The sequence below is a fragment of the Suricata suricatta genome, chromosome 8 (genome assembly GCF_006229205.1).
Source record: "Suricata suricatta isolate VVHF042 chromosome 8, meerkat_22Aug2017_6uvM2_HiC, whole genome shotgun sequence".
NCBI classification, from domain to species: Eukaryota; Metazoa; Chordata; class Mammalia; order Carnivora; family Herpestidae; genus Suricata; species Suricata suricatta.
Genome location: NC_043707.1, coordinates 61,810,663 through 61,835,751, shown reverse-complemented (window position 1 = coordinate 61,835,751; position 25,089 = coordinate 61,810,663). Strand labels below are relative to the sequence as shown.

Genomic DNA, 25,089 nt, shown 5'->3' with positions numbered 1-25,089 from the left:
TAAGATTTTTTTTAGCAATGAGCATACCATTTACTAAATTGCGATCATATTACATTAAACCGTAAAGTGATCCTCCTGAATCTCCAGCTCTCAGCGCATGCACAGACTAAATCGAGACCTGGTACTTTCTAAACTATGGGGAAAACCTTTATTTGTCTACCTAATATCTACACATATGCAGACTGCAGGGCAGACATTTTAGAGAGCAAGTAAATGAAAGTAAATTGGCTTCTTTGTCATTTATGTCTTTCCACTTGGGAGTGAAAATTTGAACTGAGGGCAATTTACAATCTATTGTCACTTCATTTATTTCTGAAATATCCTTGCCAACTTTACCCAAAGGAAGATGTATAGGTAGTTCACTTTTAACACAACATGGAATATTTTTCAAATGAGCTATTTATCCCTAATTAAGTATTTCTAATGTCCAGTTCTATTCTAAAACATGTAGCAATATTCCTAAATTGATCTGAATTTTAAAAAAAATATGTTATCCTTAGGTTTTCATTGCAGAAACATGTAACTCAAAATGTAATATACATAAGACAGTATTATGTATGTATTTTCTAATAGGCCAAAGATTAAGTAATAATTATTATACAGAAGTTACTAAAGATGATATTATCTGAATTTACTCTAATATTGATTTTCACCCTTCTTTCACATAGAAATAGAATAATTTTATTCATTTACAACTTAAATAGGTAAATTATACTGTATTATTCTGAGATATTCAGCAAATTTTTATAAGGAAAAAATAGTCCTTCAAAACAATATACTTAACAATATAAACTTAATTTACCTAAGCATTAAAATGTGTGTGTGTGTGCATGTGTGTTATTCTATTCATTATTCTATTCTATTCTATTCTAATTAGAAGATTGATAAATTACTTATCTCTTTTAACTACAATTTCTCCAATGGAAGTTATAGGATATAATATTTATATGTTAGAAAAGTATTTAAAATAAAAGCAGGCACCTGGTGGCTCAGTTGGTTAAGCATCCAACTCTTGATTTTGGCTCAGGTCATGATCTCATGGTTTGTGGGATCCAGCCCTACTCTCTCCCACTCTCTCTGCCCCTCGCCTGTTCATACTCCGAGATCTCTCTCACTCTCTCTCAAAAATAAATAAACATTAAAAAAATTAAAGAAAGTAAAAGCATATTGCACTTCAGGTTTTTGTATCTCAGATCTTTTTTAACTAATTTCTTTTTTTTTCTCCATAATATTTTATTGTCAAATTGGTTTCCATACAACACCCAGTGCTCTTCCGCTTAAGTGCCCTCCACCATCACCACCACCTCTCTTCCCCCCTCCCCCTTCCCCCTCAACCCTCAGTCATGCATGGAGTCCTTAAACTAATAATTTTGGTGAATGTTAAATCTAAAATGTTGTCTTATAAAATTATAAGCGGAGGAAAAAATAGTACTTTTGCTTAAGGCAAGTTAAAAACATGATCTAGTCTACTTTCCTCTTTTTTAATCTCCTATATTCTTGTACTATTGAATCTTTCTAGTTTCTACTTCCAAGAACAACTAATTTAATTTTTCAAAGGATGGCTGGAATGGCATTTCAGTGAATAAGAATTTTTCATATTATGCCTTAATAAAACTTGGATGCCTGTTATTATATAGGGAAAAAATTACCAAAGCTTTTCCTTTCTGATAAAGCACTGAAATATTATTATTACTTCATTCAATATAACAATGCTAAGCAGAAATGGACTTATGTTCTTAATGTAATTAATCGATGTACAGATGATTACAACCAGTTTCAGGTTCAAAGTCATGTATGGGAACATGAATGGAAATCTCTTTTAATTTGCATCCACAAAATGTCCAGAAAAATAAGAAAGGTATAAAGACAAGGTCAAAGCTGAGCACTGAAAGTGTTACACTGATGAATGTACAGAAGTCTCAAAGCTGGATTTGTGTTGGGAGTTGAAGTCTGGATAAAAGAGTTGTCAGAAGCATGCAAAACTCTGGCTCTCAAGGTCTTGAGATGTTTTTATTTGGTGGCCTTTGCAATTTCTGCTCATGAAGGGGCTTATCATCGGTGGCCCTCCTACCACTCACTATCATCACTGCACTAAGAGAGACAATTCAATTTATTTTTATGACAGAGGCCAGTTTTTGAGGTCTGGATGAAGTCTACGAACTGTCCTATATTTGACTTACAGTTTCAGGTACAGTATTTTTAAGAACACTGTTAAAACAAACAAGCAAAGAAAAACAAACGTACACAAATACTGAGATTCGGTACATTTCCTCGATGTTATAAAGGTCTTCTGAGATTCCTGTGTGTGTTTGCGTGTTTAATTGTCTCAGCTATCTTCTATGAGCTGAGAAAGGCCTTCCTTTGTTTGAATGTGACAGATCAGTTAGAACTGTGGCAACTACCATTTACAGCTATTGATTTCAATGTGACATTAAAGGCCCTAAATTCAACCATTATTCTCTTCGATTGTCACAAACAAAGGTTAATAATAGTTGAGTTTGGACTGAAGGAATCAAGTAAAGATTGCCAACTGAAATTAGCACATTGTTTCTCTGTGAGTCACAAGTCAGTATGAGGGTCTGTGTTCTCCAGATTACATGTATATTATCACTGTTTTAAAAATGTGCCTTTCTCCCAGAAGTAATATTTGAAATACAGAAGAGGAAAATGTAGTTTCGTAAGAAATTATGCCATTTAAAATAATAAATAATTTAAAAATATATTTCTCCTTGCACAGAGTAAAAACATTCTGTTTTGTTGCTTCTACTGCAGCAAAATAATGTTTCTCATAACTGTAAAAAGTGGTATGTAGCATGATTAAACAATATTTCAACCCTTTAGTTCATGCAGAGGTTACCAGCTAGAGGGGAGAAAGGTTTGATTAGGTTTATGTCTTCCATGAGAAATTTTAAAAGAAAGCATACAACTTCTTTAATATAAGAGTGCTGAAGCTACAAATGGTTTTCTCCCATGGGCAGATGTGAAGGAACAAAATCCCTTTACTACAATAAATAGGTAGATAATAGCTGGTGAGATATTATAAATCTTCACAAATGCAATGGCAAATTTAAAAAGTCTATAAGTCTTTACAATTTCAACTTGGTTATATTTATATCATGATTCACTACCTATTTATCCTTTTGGTAAATGGTAAATAAAGTTTCATATGCTGTGGCCAAATTTTTAAAAATTACTCTAATAATCTTCATCAGAGCACTATCAAATTACACTTCTCATTAGATGGAAATTAGCCATTTTTGGACAATTTTATGGAACGGAATCCTGGAGCAAGTAAAATGAGTTTAGGACAATTTATTTTTAATCACTATTTCTAAAAAACAAAGACACTGTTCCCCAAAGTTAACCTGTTCTTGTTGATAACTACTTTAAGAAATTTTAGAAATGGGAGAGTACAATTTCAAATAAACCTGATTTACTCTTTGAGTAAACAGACCAACATTTGGCCCTGAGTTAATGGCACAAAATAGCAATTCCTAGCTTAAAAACAATAATGGTAGTGAAAATATTTTAACCACAAAGTCACATCCTGTGCACTCAAATATAAAAATACCCTTTAAAACCTGAGTTATTGAGATAGTTATATTTTAAAACATAATAGTTAACAATTGTTCCTATTTAGACAATTGTATAAAATAAATAAAATTCCCCCTTCCCAATCTTAGAGTTTCTATCCACTAGGAGCAGTAATGTGTATCCTTTTCATTCTTTACCCTATGTTCATACAGGCATATCACTATATAGATATATGTTATTATTATTGAACAAAAATTCAACCTTTTGCTTTGCTGTATGTATATATATGCGTATATATATTTACACATGTGTCTATATATACACACCCAACACACACTGATATATGTAAAACTTGTGTTTCACTTACTGTCTGGATTAAGACACAGACCTAACTATTTATGTAATTATTTACATTAATTGATTGGGGGGTGGTGTTTAAGCCAACCTTGCTTTACTGACTTAAGACCACATAGTTCACCTTTTTTATGCATCGCTGGACTCAACATATTAATTAATATTTTGTTTGGTGTTTTGTATCAATGTTTATGAGTGTAGCCTGCAATTTCCTTTCTAACATTGGGCTTCAATACTAAGGTTATGCCTGCCTTATAATATGAGTGAGAGAGTTTTCCTTTTTTTTTTTTTTTTTTTGCAATAGCTTGTAATAGTTTAAAATCTTTCCTCTGAGTACTTTTCACTTTTTAAGCCGGTTTTGAAAAGGCCTGCTTTTTCCCAGGCCCTAATGACCAATCTGACTAGAATGCTGGTCAACCATCCTAGAGTTAACATGGAAATTAGGAATCTTTTTGAATAATTGGGTTTCAAACAGCCTTTGCTCTACAGTATATTCACGGATATTACGAAGCCACTGTCACAATTAAGGTTTTTGAAAAAATCCTTTCCAAGAGGATGTTTTCCATCAACAAACAGAAGTAAAATTAAATGCTCGATTAACAAACACAATGTCCTCTTTAATAATTCTCAGCATTCCGGTAATTCTGCTAATATTACTGTGCTATCTACAATTCTCTCCTTTTGTTTCATGTTTTGAATACTTCAATTAAAAGTCTGACAAAGCAATAACAAGGGATTAAATGTTGTTGAATTGTAATTCAAAATAAAAACATAAGCTCTTTCGGAGTATTTATAAAAAATTCTGCAAAACCTTTTCAAGTATATGTGATTCTTGGATTCTACAAAACAAACAGTTAACTGCTTAGCCAAGTTACCCTCCTTCCTCTTCTGTACTTTGCATTCACTGGAACGAGGAACATAAAAATATGTAAAAATGAATGAAGTTCTTGCAAAACAGACTACTTGGAAAGGGCTCTTGGGTGTCTCTACTTAACCTACATCAAAGTAGAGTGATGCCTTGCCTTTGTCTTTGTTTCCTCCTGTCGTATGAGGAAAACATGAGCACTGAACAGCAGAAGCACCTAAGAATGCTTACCTACGAGGGCTTATAATTGGGGCCCTTTATGGGAAACTGGCAATGTGTAGGATATGAAAAAGAAGACAACACAGACTTTGCTCTTAGAAAGGGTTTCCTCTAGTAATAGAGGTACACAAGAGTTACTTTCATGTGTCAACTGATCCCACATGGTGGAGGGCAGAAGGAAGCCAAGATGGGGTGTATTGCAAGGAGAATGTGGACCAAAATGTTAACTCACCAGGATCCAATCTCCCCATTATAGTTGTAACTCTGCTCTCATCAGAATTGATGATGAAGAAAGATACAGTAGGGAAATGGCCAATTCTTACATAAAGATTGAAAGCAAATTAGTATAGCTCGGCATCCTTTTACAAGAGGAGCTATGAAGTAAAGAGTACAAGTCTGCAGTGAGAAACTTTGACCTTGAGTCTTGGCTTGGCCAGTTCCTGCCGGCAGGATTTTGAACAAATTGCTTAACCTTTCTATGCTTTGTTTTCTTTATTTGCAAAAATAGGGATAATGTTAGTAGTGGTTCAGAGGGCTGGTTGAGAATTAAATAACATGATCTACCTAAAATGTTAACACATTTCTTGGCATAGAATAAACTCTCAAAAAATGAGAACTATTTGTTGTTAGCAATGTAAGCCAATCCAACAAATTCTTATCAAAAAATTAGTGATGATTCTAAGAGAATCAGAAACCATAAGGCAGATTCAAACAAGAAAAATGCCAAGTAAACAAAAATGAGAAAAACATATATTATTACAGAAATAGAAAGATAAAGTTAAATACAAGAAGAAAACTGAAATCTCAGTGAGATAATAGTAATCTCAGGCCTGAGAACGACCCATATTGAGGGCTGGTAGAGAGAGAAGTAAGAATGAGGAGGGGAGGGTAACAAAAGAAAAAGAAAGTCTTAAGGACAGTGAAACATATTTAACTAAAATTAAACTCTATTATAATACTGAGGGTGATGAGCTATTGGAAGGAGCTAAATACTCAAGCCATTAGATTTAATGGAAAACCATATGTAAAAACTTCCTAATTTGAAGATTAGCACTGTATACCCATAATTCTTTTAATAATCTAGTCCTCCAAATGGGTCTACTTTCTTTCTTATGTTGACAATTTATACTAGAATATGTGTTGCCCATAATATTTTTATATTTAGTCATCCATATGCAAGACTGGGCTACTTTTGTAGGTAACTATCTCGTCTGACAAATCCAAGGTTAACTATAAATTTGGGGTAGGGGGTCTGTGAAATAAATTAACTAATAAATTAATAGCTTATTTTTAAGGAGCGGTTGTTTTTAAAGATGACAGTTTTGTTTTAAAATTGGCATTACTCAAGGGACAGGGAGAACTGAGCTAAAGTTATTCATGATGCTAGAGGTCACAAAATCAGAATAAAAAAATATATGACATAATTGTTTCACATTTTATATACTGATTTTAAAATATCACTTACTCAAGTGTTTATGTCAAATGTGGAACCTGGCTGATAAAAATGCAATAGCAGATTCAAAAGAGACTAGTACTGCTAACTTTAAAAAGTTAGGACACCATGTCAAAGGCATGCAAAATATGAACAGTGCCTTGTTAAGGCAGAGCCATTTAGTAATGACACGGGTGAACTTCTGTAGGGTGAACTGGATATATTTCATGCCAAAGCCAGTGTTTGGTGGAATCAGCTATAAAAACTTTGACCCATAGGAACAAATCTGTGAAAGGTTCCTGATGTGCTCATCTTTTATCCTGTCACCAAAAATATTTTCTCTATAGCACCTTTTAAGAATGGAAGTGTCCTAAATATCAAATTTACTTATTTACTTTTAGTCTATTCTCTCCCTTTCACTTTTACAACTATTTCATAGCTCTTTATATCTATCCTTCCCTCTATTTTCTCCCAACTAAGAAGGAAGTAATTAAAAATTGGAAATGTGAAACATACTAAACTATGAAATGAGCATTTCACTGCTTCTGGAAGCTGACAGGACAACGACTTGTTGTGGGTGCACAAAATGAGCTATAGTACATGTTTGGGAGTTCTGAAAGGCCAATTAGTAAAAATAAAATAAGAGAAGTCATCTACATGACTAGTGTTTCTTTAAAAAAAATGATGTGGGAAAAAGTTAAGGGGTAGAATTTAATGTGGCAAGAGAAGAGAAATTACAGAATGAAGAAAAGACTTAGTTGGAAATTTGGAGAAATGAGAAGGGTGGAGAGACTAAAAATATAAAGGAAACCAGTACAGATAGAAGAAATCATTTAAGTGGTAGAAAATAGTAAGCTAACTCTTTAGAACTATCATAATGTTTATAATAACAAATATAACAAAAATTAAAACAGCAATAACCCTGGAATAAAATAAATTTAAAATTAAAGAAAAGGGGCACCTGGGTGGCTCAGTCAGTTAAACGTCTGGCTTCGGCTCAGGTCATGACCTTGCAGTTCGTGGGTTCAAGCCCCACGTCAGGCTCTGTGCTGACAGCTAGCTCAGAGTATGGAGCCCGTCTTCGGATTCTGTATCTCCTTCTCTCTCTGACCTCCCTTGCTTTCTCTCTCTCTCTCTCTCTCTCTCTCTCTCTCAAAAATAAATAAAACATTTTTAAAAAAATAAAGAAAGGAAATATAAAAATACAACAGAGGTAGAAACTGAAAATCTAAGGTGATTCAGGAGAAATGGATTAGAAGATAGTAAGTTTATAAAATGAGAATATAAGCAAATAAAAGCAAATAGAGATAAAACGCATATAAAAGAAACAAGGCACTAAAAACCATGAAAGGAAGAGTTTAATTGTACACATTTACTTAATTCATTGCTATTATAAGTATACATATTGATATAATTAAATTCAGCTACTACAAATATTACAAAAATCCATAGTCACACCAGAGGTCTGGTTACCATTTCTGTGGGGGTTTTTTTGTTGTTGTTTTTTTAGGGGGGTTTTGTTTGTTATTTGTAATTGCAACACAAAAATGGGTTTGAAGAGTATGGCACATTTTCAGGTGTTCACTGCCAAGAAGATTTGAGCTTTCTAATCCAACATCATGAATTTAGGCAGAAAAATCACAAGGTCTTTGTAAATAAATCTAAATAAAAACTAGGAATGCTAGGCCCAGAGGAGTCAAGAAGAGAGAGTGGAGAAGGCAAGATGACAAATAACAATGTGTGGTGGGCCCACAGAAAAGAGAGGTAAGTTAAGGATAAGGGACATGAACAGATAAAGAATGCAAAAAGAACAAAACTGACAGTGTCCAATGTCTAGAGCTCCTGCACAATTCCTGACACATTATAGTTGCTCAATTAATAACTAGTGGATTAACTGAATCAGCGGATGTTCAAACTACCAGAACTGTCTTTTCAGGCTGTGTTCACCAATTATGGAAATAGCAGATAGGTAGATTTGTGAGGAAAAGCATCAAAACAATTGCGACTTTGGAACAGTTTTGGAGTAAAGAGAAAGATATTGAATAATCTAAAATTAGAGACAAAAACTTACAGATTCTATGTGAATTGATCCACAGGGAAGAAATAGGTCTGCACTGTTCCCAAAGAACTATTCTACTGGTTGCTTTGATTGTTTTTTATTGCCATCAGCCTTGGCACTCCTCTGGACATGTGTTTTGGATTCTTGGAACCAAAATGAATAGTACATACAGTAAAGTGCATCTATCCTGAAGGGAAAATGACAACCACATAACACCATGTAAAAGAATGCCGACAAAAAGAGAATTTGTTTTTCTGCATTATATGAGACAATAAGGCAGAAAGAGAAAGAAAAGTAAAGCAAATGACTCCGTGACAGAGGAGAACGAGGCTCCCAACACACAAGGCCAAGGAAGGGGTGGGGGGAAGCCCGCGAAGACAGAAACAAGGTAACAAAAAGGACAAAACCAGCAGCAGAAAAGAACTGTCAGACACAAAACCCTCAAAACAATAGATAGGAAAAAAAGGAACAAGATGACAGGAAAAGAACAGCATGGAATCTAGTAAGAAAAAGAAACAAAAATTTCAAATAATGGATTTTCTAACACCCCCGCTGTTCTGCCAGCGCATTGTGTCACAGCCTCACAGAGCAGTGCATAATTTATTATGGTCACTCACTGCCAGGCTGCTATAAAGGGCAACAGCTATATGAAAATACTCCCCACCACTGGATGGCTTAATGATCCCCCCTTTGCGGAGGGGCACGGCTGTGGAATGGCAGCCGAGGGCCTGCTGCTTCTGGGGCTGGACAGCGCTCTGCATATTTAGGGCTCTCTACCAGCTGAAAAGGGGTGAATTCTCTCCTGGGCACTTCTGCGGGGGTTCGTCACCCCTCTTCAGCTTCTTCTGAAGAGTCCCCAGCTAACACAAGATGTTCCTTAGCCACATGTTGTCTCCTATATGGGAGGGGTGATGTCAAATTTAAACAACAAAAAAATGAATTTTTAAAATGAAAATATACCTTGACAACAGTCATTATTGTAAAACTATACTATATTTTAATCATGTCTGGAGACTAAAAACAACAGCCTGTTAGGTTTCTCTCTAGAATTGAATTTGGACACAGAAGAAAAAATAATGACACACAAAAATAAAGATCGCTTTAATCTTTTCTGCCAAGAATTTTGAGGAAACTGGCCTTTTCTAGAGCATTTATGCAGAGGAATTTTCATTATATCCACAAATAGCACAATTTTCACAGAGAGCATCACTAAGATATAGAGCAATAATTTCTATGCTTAGTAAAGCCAGGGATTTTCACGTTTCAGAAGCAGCAATGCCCGAGGTTAGGAGCATGGACTCTGGAGCCAGAGGCCAGGATTTGAATCCTGAGGCTGTCATTTGCTTGCCACGTGACCCTGCCATACTACTTATACTTTCTGTCTCTAGGTTCTCACATCTGTAAAATGGGACATCATAGAGCTGCAGTGAGAATTACATGAATTAGACCTTATGTCAGGTATCATAACTGGTCTCAGATAATGGAAGTGGTGACATTCAGGGAGCATTTGTAATCCAGAGTGTTTGCTATTAAATGGTGGGCATGGAAACAGGTTAAAATAATGTCCTTAATTTCCTGGAGGCCAGGCTGAGGCGGATTATTTTCCTCCTCTCTCTTTATCCCTGGATAGTGGCCTTGTTTACATAGGATACACGTTTGCAAAAGGAACAGAGAATCAGCCATTCTGATGTCTTTCATCCTCCAAACTCCTACAGTAATTAGTAAAACTGTTCATTCTTATTGTTTTTTTAATTTATCAGGAGAAAGAGCGAGAGAGACAGAGAGAGAGAGAGAGAGCAAGAGAGCGAGAGAGCATGCAAGGAGGGGAAGGGCAGAGAGAGAAGAGAGAGAGAGAGAGAGAGAGAGAGAGAGAGAGAGAGAGAGAGAGAGAATCCCATGCAGGCTCAGCGCTGGCAACGTGGAGTTTGACCCAAGAGTCAAACTCATAAACCATGAAATCATGACCTGAGCTGAAATCAAGAGTCAGACACTTAACTGACTGAGCCACCCAGGCACCCTGTAAAAATGCTCACTCTTAACAACAAACAACAACAACAACAGCAATAACAACATATTATTGAGTTTCAAAGACAGAATATTTGAAAAGGAGGTAGACTCTTGTTCAGGTCACAGGGAATTGTGAATAGTATGTGTATGTTAGTAGTATGTACCTGTGGATAAACACAGAACGGATTCAAGACAAAAACTGGAGAAATTAGACACATGAAACATAACATGGTTGAGGTAGAAAGATAACAAATCAGAACAATACACTGAGGTTGGTTTTAGAAAGAAGTAAAATGACTTGAGATATAAATTCTTAACTTACACAAAATCAAGAACTGCTATACTGAATCCTATTTGTAAAGCACTCTGCTCAGGATCTTTTCCTTGCCAATGGTGCATGCAGGTGTGCAAAGCGTGTGCACACACACACACATACACACACATACACAGCATATTGTATGAAGACTCAATTCAATTATTCATTCATTCAAACCTTCATTAATCTGTCCAAAAATTAATTATGAAAACTACCATGTACCAAAAATAACACTGATCCCTAGGGATCCAATATGGAGAAAGTCATCTCTAGCCTCATCCCTTTGCCTATAATATGGAGACTGTTTCATCTTCCTCCTCAAAGCTGACTGAGGAGTAGGTGTGATCCCCAGTGTAGAAACACCTAGTATAGTACCTAGAAAATAATGCATACTAGTTGAATAAACTCAATTTTTATTCTCCATATTCTCTTTATTCTCTCATTCTCTTTTATTAATTTCTTCTCTTGGGATAGATCTATATCATAGTACCTATACTTCCATCATAGCAATGTCAAAAATATAATTTTTTATTTACTATATATCAGGAAAATCATATTTTACTTCATTTATCCTAAATTCATCATCTCTACCAGAGTGAACATCTAATATGTTTAATATTCAAAATGTTTCATAGATAAGCTTTTAATTCTTAAAATAAGGATGGTTCCATTTATTTTTTTTAAATTTTTTAATGTTTATTTATTTTTAAGAGAGAAAGAGAAGGAGAATGGAGGAGGGGCAGAAAGAGAAGGAGACACAGAATCTGAAGCAGGCTCCAGGCTCTGAGCTGTCAGCACAGAGCCTGACATGAGGCTCGAACTCATGAGCTACAAGATCATGACCTGAGCCAGAGTCAGACACCCTATAGACTGAGCCACTCAGGTGCCCCTAGGATGGTTCCATTTAAAAGAAAGTTTTTGCTAGGAGCTTAGTAGTGGGGATTGGAGAGAGTATACTGAAAATACCAAAATCACAGATATCAGTAAATGACCTAGGGGTTGAAAGGTAGAGATCCCCTGGGCGCTGGAATTAGGAACCATAGATTTATCTGAAGCTAGGTCATTAGATGGATTTAAAATGATTATGTGCCATAGGTAAGAATGAGTCACCACCACACCATGGGGCAAAGATAAGGAGAGAGTAAAAATGCTAAAGATATCATCTGTTTTCCTGGATCCAGATAATAATGAAGTCAACTTCAACCTTATACTATCAGTTACATGAGCTACTATTAATCTGTCTTAATTTATAACACCAGAATTCCTCCATCGACACACAACAGAAAGCTAAAAACTATATTGTCACATGGTTTTCCTTCAAAACCCATATCCAATCCATCCTTAAATGCTGTTGGATATACTCCTTATCTCTGGCATATCCACTTCTCTATCTCTACAATCACTTCCCTAATCTGTTAGGTCACCATTGCATTTTACATGAACAACTGCAAAGTTATTCCGCAGAGCCTTCTTAGGTCCGTTCTCATGCTCCTCTAATTCTCTCCTCTCAAAATGAAAATATAATCATATCGTCCCACAAATGTTACCATCCCACACACCAAGCAGATGCATAGGACCATGCACACACATGTGCGTGCATGTACACACACACACACACACACACAAACCCTTCAGTAACTTTCTGCTGCTGTTTATATAAGATCAAAAGGCTTTACAAAGTGTGACTTAGGGCTTTTATGTAGTCTAACTTTTATTTTTTCCTTTGCAATATCATCTTGTGCCACATGTGTCTGCTTTAAGCACCCCATTCTTCTTTCTTTCCCTTCATCTTGCCTTCTTTCAAACACAAGGCTTTTGCCCATGCTGTTTCCACTGCCTAGAATGCTCTAACCCACCCCAATCATTTCACTTAGTTAAAAATGCTCTAAATATTTCAGTTATCAGATCTAACATAATTTCCTTATATAATCCTTCCTTGACCCTTCAAGTGTCATAGACCACTATTTCATGCCTACTATGCCAGTTATACTTTATTGTTTGTGAGGTTATTTCTCCAATACATGTCTACTCTACTAAATGGAAAGCTCCATGAGAACAGAGAAAATGTCTGTTTTTGCTCATTATTATTATATTATTAGCATTTCACGCAATTCTTGCTACAGGGTGGATATCCTGAATATTTGTTGAATGAATAATAAGTAGAGAAGTATTTGATGCTGTGGGGAGTGCAATAAATACTATATCGTCTCTATAACCTGTTGGTCCTAGATGAAAAGGCTGTTCTCTAAAAGTCTGAGACTGAGGTGATAAAAGGTGGGAGAACCAAGAGTGAACATGGGATAGAAGAATGGAGAAAGGACATTAGAAGTGAAGGGATCTGGTTGTTCTTTCATATACCAAGTTCTCCCACATTAGGCAAAACATGGTTATAGTAAAAACAGGAATGACATGCCTGCTGGGTTGCCATATGACTTCTGGTGTAGTCAAGAAAAGAAAAATGTTGTTGAAGGAAAACTGGTGATAGAGATCTCCTTCTATTTTAAGGAGGGCTAAAAGTTTCAGAAATAAGAAAAAAAAAGATATGTATGCTATTTTTTGATGAGTCATTAACATGCATGGAAGTATAAATAATTTTGCAACTTGATCTATGAAAACTATTAAAGCTGAATACACCCAGTAACAGCAGATAAAGAAAGCACTCAAACTAGAAAACATAAATAGTAAATACCATGAGGAAAGAAAGATATTCAAAACATTTCAAAGTGTCTAAAATTGATATACATGCTTTAAATTGATATCTCCTTAAACAAAACTTTTTGTAGCATATATACTTATTAATCATACTGCTCCTTAATAAAGTGATTTTTTTGGTGAAAGAAAACAAAGTTATCTACAAAACATGACTGTGGTTAAGATTTCTGCTATGTAATCGACATCAAGGCAGACTTCATATTTGTATAAAATCTGCTGTTCTTAGTAAGCATCACCTCGTGTGTATAGGGGGAGGTGGGTTGGAATAGTTCTCTGGGAATGAAGCTGCTAAGTGATAGTTAACAAAAGCCATAGAGTCTTCGATCTTGAATCAGTACTCCTGGGCTGTAAAAATGTCATGATTATAATCAATGTATTTTCCTTGACTTACTTTTTTGGGGGAGGGGTTAGCAATATTTCCTTCAGTAGTCAGGCAAATCCACATGCCTCCTTCCTGACAGTGCTCACCTGTTCCCAGTTGGAAGCCATAAACTGATTGCACTCTAAAAGGCTGCCTCTACCCCAGTTGGAAATGTATAAAAACTTTATCTCTGAGATACAAGTTGCCTTAATTTTAAGGTCTTCTTGACAATGGCGGCTCTTATGCTTTCCTTTGATTTGTCTTCCTCATTACCCTCTCTCTTGCCTTTTATAAACTCTGCTGCCTCCGAATCTCTTAGCTCCTGAGCACTTAATAGGATTTGGTCCAATCTTGCTTTTTTAGCCTAATATGTAGTGTCTTTTACTCATGAGTTTTTCGTGGCCTTTAACAAATGACTCACTCATGTTTGCCAGTTCTTCCAAATATTCTAGGCTAGTTGGATCTGTGACTAGACCCTTCATTGATTACCAGAAATTTTGGAGTCCAACTTTGTTTGTACTCTGATTGCTTATGCCTGTTATTCTGGTGTGACATTATGCTACCACAATATCGCTGATTAAGATCATAGCCTCTTCCCAACCCACTCCCATGTCTCTCTCTTTGGGTCAAAGACATTTTCAGTTTATGTTTATGCTGTAAGTCAGCAGGTATATAGAAAACTCTGCTATATTTCTTAAACTTACTTGTAATGTGATTGTTTAAGGGCGATTTAAAAAAAACATTGTGATATGCTACTGCTGCTTCATTTTGGGAATATAACAAATGATGAGTACAATAAAAACTACACTAAGACACATTTAGATGCCTTTCCTACAACCATTCAACAGCAGTGCACCTATTTGTACTACATATAATTTTTTAACTGCAACATGATTGTTGCCATAGACATAAACAATGATACTCCCTGACCTACAATTATTTCAGTTAGATTTAAAAAGTACTGCTTACTGCTAAAAATTTATAATTTTTAAGAGAAAGCAATCATTTTTATACCATTAACCAACATTAATATTAAAACTGAAAAACTCATAGAGAATCAGCTCAAGGCGAAATACTGGCAGTTATAGAAATGCCTCTTACAGATCTCCTGTAGTTATCTACTTATCCAAGCATCCATGTCCATGCAAATGGTTGAGAATTAAAAAATAAAAAGTTGGGCAACATAATACAGTATAAAGCAAATATTTCTTTTTGATCAGAGATACTTTTTCTCATAAACAAGTTGATAATTTAGTACTTTAAAGCACTTCTAAAATTACAGTGTCACAAGGAAAATAAAAGAGAACAGGATAAGTCAAATGTATATGGGTAATATCAGATTTCAGACACTTTCTCAGAAGCTTATATCATGCAGCCATTCTCATAGCTCTCCATGGAATGATATCACCTAGTGATGTAATGATTTTCAAACCTGTGAATGTGATGTTTCAGGGACTCAACCCACTGAAGCCATCCTAGCCTATCCCATATTTATCCATTCAACTCATAGACCTCTCGTTCCAACTCCCTAGTCCAGATTTACATTTGTCTATGCTAATTGGGGCAAGATTAAACATTACAGTCAGGACCACTTGGCACTTTCTCATACATGTATTTTATGGGGGCTAGAGTTAGAAGGAGTGAGAGGAATCAAGAACATGAAACAGAGGACGTCTCATGGGCCCATACCAGACCAGTATCAAAAAGTAATTCTAGGGGCGCCTGGGTGGCTCAGCTGGTTGGGCGTCTGGCTTCGGCTCAGATCATGATCTCATGGTTCGTGGGTTCGCGCCCCATGTCGGGCTCTGTGCTGACAGCTAGCTCAGAGCCTGGAGCCTGCTTCGGATTCTGTGTCTCCCTCTCTCTGACCCTCCCCTGCTCTGTCTGTCTCTCAAAAAATAAAAAGTAATTCTAACTCAACAGATCTAAGGATCTCACCTTAGATCTCCAAGAAGAGGCCAGGGGGTCACTGTTGATTCAGTTGTATTTTAGGCCTCCCATATTCTTCCCTCTCACCTTTGAGATGTCTCATACTCCTGAGTTCCTGAATTTCATTCTTCTGGGAAATACAGGTAGTACTACAACTTGTAGTTGTATTGGCTTTAAAACCAGTCTCTTTATATTGTCTCCTCCACAAACATCTGATAGGGACCTGATCCAGGCAGGATGTGGTCATCACTCCTTGGACCCTGTACTGCATATGATGAGATAGAGAGTCTGTTAACCCAGCTGCTGGAGGAAGGTTTTATTTCCCAAGGGAAATGCTCACACATCTGGGGCAATGTGGTCCTCACACTTAGTTTTGGATTCTCTTCCTTGTGACAGACGTCTGCTCTCTGGCAAGGGTAAGAGTAATAATCTGTGGTTAATGTTTTATGAAAAATTTTGGCATGTTGTAACAGAAACAAAGCCTTTCTCTCTCTCTCTCTTTTTTAATAGGCATACAGAGTTTGTGTAAATTAAATTGGACATGGAACACATCATGAGGGAAATATCAAAGTGCTGTTTGGGTGATCTTCATTTAAGTCAATAATTATTTAAGATCAGTAAACACTTTAAGATTTGCCACTTTCAAATCTGTTTGCTCTTACTTAGTTAAATCAGCATGAAAGCAGGACTGTGTATCTATTTCCTGATGATAAAATTAATGTTAAGAATGTTTGTATTAAACATTTCACTGTTTAGAAATTCTATGCAGAGGATGTGTGTAAATAAATGGAGGGAGCTGGGAGAGAACAAGACATAGCAGGTAATAACAACGGCACCATCATCTTTATCATCTTTCTTTAGACATTACTTGAACTGTGAAGCTACAGTGGTCTTCCTTCTAATTATACTATCATTTTGGAATTTTCTGTCCAAAGGAGTCTTTACTGAAATAGGTATGCACTATTTAGCAGGTCACACCTCTGAGGAAGGCATCCAAACGACTGAAAAATGGGAATCCTATTAGGGCCAAGGAACTAACATCGTTGTAGCCTCTTAGAATTGTTGGGTAAAGACATTCAAATTCACTAACAGGGATTCAATCTCTAGGTTACCACAGATTCAAATGAGAGTATGCATCTAGTATCCACCTTTAAACCTGTTCATATACAGTATATTCTTTTTTCTTCCTCATGGAAAGTTTAGTTGACTGATAAGACATACTCAGTTAATAGATTAGATGTCATTTAAAATAGAATTAGACAGGTGATTTCTATTTGGATAATTTCAGTTGAAAAGATATGAATTCCAGGCAGAGAAAATAATAGCATGCAGAAAGGTACGGAGCCAGGGCGCTGTACTGGCTTATTCAGTTTAGCTAGAGATTTGGATACACCCAAATGACCTATATGAAATGGACAGAGCACCAGATGTGGGTCACTGACAAGGGCATCAAAGGCCATGGACCCTGCTAGTTTGGTTACCTCTGGCAAAGGCAAATTAAGTATCTTCCCAGGCCCCAATATTTTCCTATAAATAATGGGGTTAAACTGGAAAATCTTTAAGGTTCTTCTCAGTTCTAGAAGTCTGTGCTTTACTATGTCACCTCACTGACACAAACAAGGTAAAAAAGTAAATGGCTTGTGTGAAAAGTAATACAAGAAAAAGCTTTAAAATTTAGTGTTTTCCGATGGCAGGAAAAAATTGTTTCAAGAGGACTGCATAACTAGTACTGAGAAGTCCTGTGGAGCTGCCTCTTGTTTCCTTTCTGCCTTGTGGAAGATAACATAAGAAGGTAGGAAGGCACGACATCCTATCCCATGCCTTCCATCCATAACCCCCATCAATTGTTTCTCTTTTGGTAGCTGATGGAGGGCCTAATAATTAAAGGTACTACTGGCTAAGGAGGGCAGCTTAGAGACTGTTCAATATTAGAACACGGCAGATAAGCAAAATTCTTGGGAAGGGTTGGTTTTGATATTTAAAGGCTGAATTGGAGAAGCACATACTGATCAAATCCATGCTTGGGAAGAAACACTTATCCTTGGTCAAATGTTTGCTGCTATCTACGTGAACCACATGCAGTCTTAAAGGAGGGCAAGTAAGGTCCAACTCCTCATTGCTGCACGGCCATGCAGGTCGCCTGTGGCCATGTCTCACTTCAAGAGAAGTAAGAAATCGGATGTTCCTCTCAAATCCACCTCTTTTTTGAATGTTGGTAACAATTTCATAAACAAAATAAACAATAAGAGAAACACGTTCTTCAGCTCTTGTCTGAACTGAAGGTTCTGTAGGATGGAATTAAAAATGCTCAATATAATTATTCAAGGACAAAAGAGGGGTATTCACCCAATGCCATAAGAACACTTCGTATTTGGGAAAAGGTAAAGATCTCAAAGAGGTGCCATTTTATCTGAATTTTATAGACTTTATTATAGTTCCATACATTTATAAAGTAATACGCTGGTAGAGGAAATTAGTAGACTGAATGTAGACAGCTTTAAATCTGAATGTTAAGGCATCAGGGAGGCTCCCTTACTCCTGGAAGATGCAACATCTAAATAGTAGATACAGATTTGCTTGTGTTTCCATATATTTAGAGAAATGGGAATTTAGAACTACAAAGATTTTAGAGATTACTTAGTCTTGCACTGAACTTTCAGTTAATAATAATAATATTTAATGCTGACACTGGAATACTAATTTACTAGGAATTGCTCTTGACGACTTGACTTACCTATATTCAGGCTCACATGCTAATTAAAGCTCAGGCCTTGGCAACCGTTGACCAGATTTGCAACCTGGAAAGCATGGGGACCTCAGTTTTTCATTGTTATTTTGTTTTTGTTTTTATTTTACTCTTGTTTTTCTTGTTGTACAATGGGATACAAACTCAACCTATTCAGAGGGTTATGGTGAGGAGAAGAAGGAAACCAAAAATATTTTTTCATGTTTTAGTATAACTCTGACACTTTGGAATATAGACAACCAAAGCTGGGGCATATTTTCACTTTTGCTTGAGCATCAATGTTATTGGGGGGTTCCGTTTACTAAAATGGCAAAATGTGATAGAAGAGCACAAGCTGGCAGACAGAAGACAAAGACCAAAGGTTCTGTGTTAGTCACACCAAGTACAAATTACAAAGTATTCTTAAGCCAGACCTTTTTAAAACAATGGCTACTTAGATATTCATTCATCAAATACAGGAAAATATACCAAAAACTGAGCAGCAGCACTGATCAATGTAAAAATAATTAAGAATCTCATGTGTAACACAGTGACTTTTATGCAGGCTGGGGAAGATGTTAAAGTGTTTTTAAAAAGAACAATATAATACGAGTTCATTTATTTCTTTAGCTGTTTTTTGTTTTATTAATGCTTTTACGGGTAGGTTAGAAATAACATCTTCACCTGTTACCTATAATGTTAGGGTTCACAGAATAGTGACGCCGGAAGGCACTGGAAGATCATCTAGTTTAGAGATGGGAACTGATATTTCAGAGGAGTGAGTGGCTTGATCAAGGTAATGTAGGCTGTTGATGGAAAGAATAAGGAATGAGACTGCCTTTGGACACTTCGCAAGTGTTATGTTAAGTGCTTAGGATGTTATATGAAATTTCACTTTGCAGGAAATATACAGCTCAAATTCCCAAGGTCAGTTTGAGGTTTTCTTTATTTCTACAAATTATAAATAAATAAATATGATTTCTGTATGTTGTGGAGTAGAGGTTACAGCCTTCTCTGTTCAAGAATTTCACAGTATTTAGTCACTTATAGGAACATTTATAAAGAACTGAAATATATAGCTATATGTCTAAGTATATACATATGTAGTTAATATAAGATCACTTAGCTACAAAGGCACTATTTTTCACTTATTATATACTTGTGATAAAATATATGAGGTAATGGAAGAAAAATATGTTTAGAGAGAAAAATGTACTACACTGATATTCTGTCTCTTCTTAAAAGGCTAAAATTATGATTATTTCTGGAAACACCAGAAGTGGAAAAGTACAACACAGTCTTTCCAATAGGTAAATCTTCTAGGCATGGAACTAATGTTAGTTTGTTTCATTCATGAAGGTAACACTTATCAGGCTCTACCAATGCACACAGCTCTGTGCTTTGCACAAACAGAGTTTCCAAAAGATGGAATGCAGGATCACACTACAATGGGGAAGAGGAATTAGAATGGCTTCTCAGTTCCTCAACACTGAGTACAAATTTCCCATTCCACCAACTTACAAGTAGTTAAGACTAGGAATCTCAAAAAAAAAAAAGGAAGAGGCAATAGGAATAGGAGATAGAGAAAGAAATAAAAAGGAAGTGTGGGAAAAGATGAATAAGCCCTAGACAAGCTTGTGCCCACCCTAAAAAGTCACAGTAAAGTTTTTTTAAATGCACTAATATTCTTCCATCCCTCCACTTAAAATGTCAAATATTCATGTGTCCTGAGGCAGAATAATCATTTAGAATATGTTGGATCAAAAATAATTAAATTAGTTGCATTTTTAAATTATGAATAAAAAAAAGAATATAATTCAAAAGAAAATTTCTAAACATGGCTAATAGGAAGAACTGGTTTCATTTTAGAGATTATAATTAACAAGTGAAATGGCAATGCCCCCAAGTTTTCTTCAGCCTAAGGTGTCATGGTTTTTGGAACATGTTTTCCAAGAGTTTTAGAAATCTTAATACTAAATCTGCAAAATTTTAATGCTTGGCATCCTCATTCAGTCAAAGGCTGTGCAGAAATTTATGTATCTAAATAACTCACTGGAGAGGATACATCTAAGACACTTAACAGCTGGGTAAGTTCAGATGTGTTCATAGAGCAAAAAGCCCACTCCAGAAATTAAGCACAAGGTTGGGCAACATTTTCAAAATAATTGTCATTTCTGTAGCAAGAAATACACATTAAAACGCTTCCTCCTTTAACACATTAGTCAATAGATTTAAATTTTCCACAGCTGTTCTTATCCATGTAACTAAAAACATTTCAGAAACTGTGGAAGGGATAGAGAACCTTGACCACCTCGCCCTGTTCCAGCGGTCCTTTTTAAAAGCCTCTCTCATTTCAACCAAGTTATACACCTTGACACACTAACTGTCACCCAATCATCGTCTCATAGAAGTCATGATTTAATACAATGATATTTTTCCTCTACTAATTCTGAGGCATGGTTCTGTCACCACACTTACTGGTCTTCTGGGTAACCTGTTGTGAATGAACAGAGGATATTCTTGAGAAACATTGGACTAGGCCCTCCTCTCCTGCTGCTGCAAGAGAACGGTTCCTTCCTAAGTCACAAATCTATTCTGAATGTTAATTAAATATTTACAAGGTTCTTTAAAATCCTCCCTGAATGCTAATATGAAAATAGCAACCTAGGTTCATTTGAATAAGCAGAAATTTTTGCCCTTCCAAATTAAGAGCCTCTGGCCTCTAAGTTTAATTCAGATAATCCAAGAACTTGAAAAAAAAAGAAAAAGAATTGAGCACCTACTATGTACAAATCCCTGTACCAGACATAAAGACAAAAGTAAACTTTCTGGGATGAAAAAATTTGTCACAAATGACAACATTTCATATTATTTAATTCACACCATTTCCCTTTGGTCTTAAAGGCTAAATTAGATGCAAAACACTCACCGTTTTAGCATTAAACTTTTACCTTGCTCCTTAATATACGACACTGTATCTAGTTACATAAAGATATGGCATTTTCTACATATTAACATATATTTCCACATTTCATTTATCAGGTTTTTGAAAGTATTTTAGCATGGAGGTTCCATTTATTGTATCCCAAAATAAAAATAGCATCAAAGTCTTTTTGCAACTCCCAAAACACAGTTAGGGAATAATGATCATATGCTAAAAAATGTAAAATGCAATTTGTGCTGTGCCCCATTTACTACAAAATCACTACGAACAATGCATTTTGTACAGTATATTGCTCCAGGGAAACTGGATCAGCATCAGGAATGAATAAAGAACACTGCATCTGAAATCAGCTAATTCTGCTTCAGTGCTTTTGAAAACTATTTGTTATGATATTGCTTCCTGTCAAGCACATAATGTGATATTTTCCTCAATAAAACTAAACAGTTGCTGTAATTTCACTTTCCCCCATTTTCCACTTTTTAAGCACTAAATATTTAAACAATGCAGACCTGGAAGTCTCAAGCCAGCCCTCTGATCCACACATCTTCTTGCCTAAGGTACCCTTACTACCCCTGCAGGGGCCTGTTCTGTCACACAGAAATACGTGACGGCAGCTGTTGAGGTCCTTACCTGCCCGCAGGCCAGGCCCATTCCTCTTTCTCCCATGCCATGTGGACACGATAAATTTAACTCCAGGGCATCTGCTCCAGAAGCCTTTACAACCGGGAAGGAAAATGAAAGAAAAGGCAAAGCTTTATTTGCAGCCCAATGTGCTTTTACCATTCATAACTCAACATAGGTCATATTTGTCAAATTTAAACTCTTCTCTTTTCTGCATTATAGCTGTCTTGTGAGGTATACTCTGACTCTCAAATTAGAGTTTCTATAACAACATCAATTATAGCAACAGCAAATATTTTTAAGTGCTTATAAGAGGACGCTCACTGCTCTATGTGCTTTAGATCGGTGTCTCTAAGTCTCATAATCCTTGGATTAGCAGGACACCAAATTTGCAGACAAGGAAACTGAAACACAGGGGAGTTAATGACAAGCCTGGTGTATTAAGTGACACAGCAGAGATTTTAACTCTGGTCTGTTTGACATCCCATTTATTCTTCCCTACGCAGTCTCTATTTTTATAGAATATCCTACTAATTCTAGATACTTGGTCCTGGAAATAGCAATGCAAAGAAAAATCAGTAGGCTACCTGGAATGCATACAAGTAAAATTTTAAATGTTTTTAACTGAAAATCAATTGTATTGTACTGAAAATAAGTCCGTGATAACAAACATGAAGTGCAGATAGTTTTGTCTTTAAAAATTAAATAAGATTCCATTTTAACTCATTGAATCATGAGTATACAAACTGGGTCCTGGAAAAATGAACACATTAGTTCACTCTTAGTGTTCTTAGACTACTTGAAGAATCATAGAATTCTTGAGAAGTCTTCTGTGAAAAATTCTATGAACAAGCAAACCACTTTTTTAAATAGTTTAATATGATAATTTGAGGGATGGGATAAACAAAATGATTCAAATTTGTATATTATTTTACCTAACTTCTAGAATTTCTCCAACACCACAATTTCTCTTTAAATAAGGTCAACTAGAAGCTTGAGTCAGTTTCCATAACATTATATAGCATGTCTATCACATCTTGCAAAGCCTTTAAAAATAGAGTTCACTATTTTCGAAGTGTATCACAGACGTAGCTATTTCTTCAAGGGCTCACTTTTCTTCCTAATTGTTCAAGATTTTAGTCTGGTTTTTTTTAATGCTTTATAAATTGTAATTAGGACCCCAACAAAATGAAGAATTCTAGTTAGCTATTTCTCAGTTGACTTTCTTAACCATCTCCTGTTCATGAGTGAGTCTGCTTTTTCTTTTACACATTTGTGAAAGTTCATTGGATCATCTGGCTTGTTTTCTAATACAGTTTCATTATGGCTTCTGATTTCCTAATTCAGTTTTAAAATGCTTCATATTATCTGAAAATTACCATGAATCATGCTATTTTTTTTCTTGCTGCTTTGGCGGTGAGTTGAACAAAGCACAGCCTAAATTCTGAGTTCTAATTCTAGGATTGCTGAAGAATTGGGGATACTATAGGAAGTCAGTGAATCTTCTTTGTCTCCATCTACTCAAGTATTAACTCTAGATAATAGGACCTATCTCAAAACCATGTCATGTGGGAACTACCAGCTAAATTAAAAGATTGTACATCGCAATTATATATAGTATTGCATTTTTCTTAGTCTTACTTGTTTCAAATAGTTCCTTTAGACTTCTTTATTTAGCTGAAATGCAGCAATTAATAGCAAATCAGTTCAATAACATTATGGACTAGATAAACTTTAGGTGATATTTGTACATATTTACATTATACGTATTTCCTAAATTGTAAGTGCAAGGTAAGTTTACAATTAGACAATAATAACTTAGATAATAATAACAACTCAATATTCACTGAGTGCTTACTTGCAATATGCCAGATACTTTACTAGGCTCTTTGTCGTGAGGTATATCATTATCCCTATTTTACAAATGATAAAGCAGAGTTTACAAAGAGTTCACGTGACTTGCTTAATATATCTCATCTTGTAAAGGAGAGTAGGGTCTTAAAACCAAGCGTTTTGAGTCCAGAGCCTATGTTCTTAGTCACTATTATAACTTATCAGGAATCATTAATTCCAAGTCTGGGGTTGATACAGTGTGTTAACAAGATGTAACATTTAACATCCTTAAAGCTTCTAAACTTGAAGTAAAATTAAAATCTTGTAAAACCACCTATCCAATTTAAAGGCTTTCCAGTGACTAATTAATAAAGACTTCCCCAGTATTATACATACATAAAAACATCGACCCATCAAACACATCTGAAAAGGCCTTTGATTATCTCAAAACTGAGATAATCCTGCTCAAGGTGACACCAAGAGTCAGAGAACATTCATTCGGCCTCTGCTTGAATATTCTTGTCACAGGATGTACACCCCCTTAAAAGGCAGTTAATTCCATTTCCAAGCAACTATATGCATTCAAAAAGGCTTAATTGCTGAATTAGCATGAAATGTTAAATTAACTGAAACTAGGCATGCATTCTGACTCCTGTTAGTTACAAGCTTTTTAGTTTACTCTTTTAGCCCAGAGTTTATTCTACCTAACCTAAATGATTACACAATAAAGTAATCTAGTGAAGGCCATGACATAGAAAATTGGCTGTTTCTAATTTCATACATTATCTGCTTATCACCTATTTATTTATATGAAGCAGAATATATATGTTAATAGCCTAAACTCTAGAGGAAGATTTTATGGGTTTGAATCTCGCTCTTACTACATAGTACCTGTGTGGTCTTCGCATATTATTTAACTATCTTTTGCTTCAGTTTCCTCATCCGCAAAAAGTGGAAAACAATGGAAATAATTCATAGGTTGCTTTTGGAAAATAAAAATCAATTTAATAAAAATGAATGATTTAGGGGCATCGGTTAAGCATCTGGCTTTGGCTCAGGTCATGATCTCACTGTTCATGGGTTTGAGCCCCGTGTCAGGCTCTGTGCTGACAGCTAGCTCAGAGCCTGGAGCCTGCTTCAGATTCTGTGTCTCCTCTCTCTCTCTGTCCCTCCCCTGC

The 25,089-nt window shown here is 35.7% G+C and overlaps 1 protein-coding gene across 1 annotated transcript in view; it reads right to left on the bottom strand.

Annotated features, from left to right (window-relative positions):
- The window catches only part of DPYD (dihydropyrimidine dehydrogenase), an 806,753-nt gene that overhangs the window by 249,085 nt on the left and 532,579 nt on the right, over window positions 1–25,089 (bottom strand). The window contains exon 16 of the mRNA XM_029948659.1: window positions 22,088–22,171. Within this exon, the coding sequence (XP_029804519.1) occupies window positions 22,088–22,171 (84 nt within the window). The remainder of the gene's footprint in view (window positions 1–22,087; window positions 22,172–25,089) is intronic.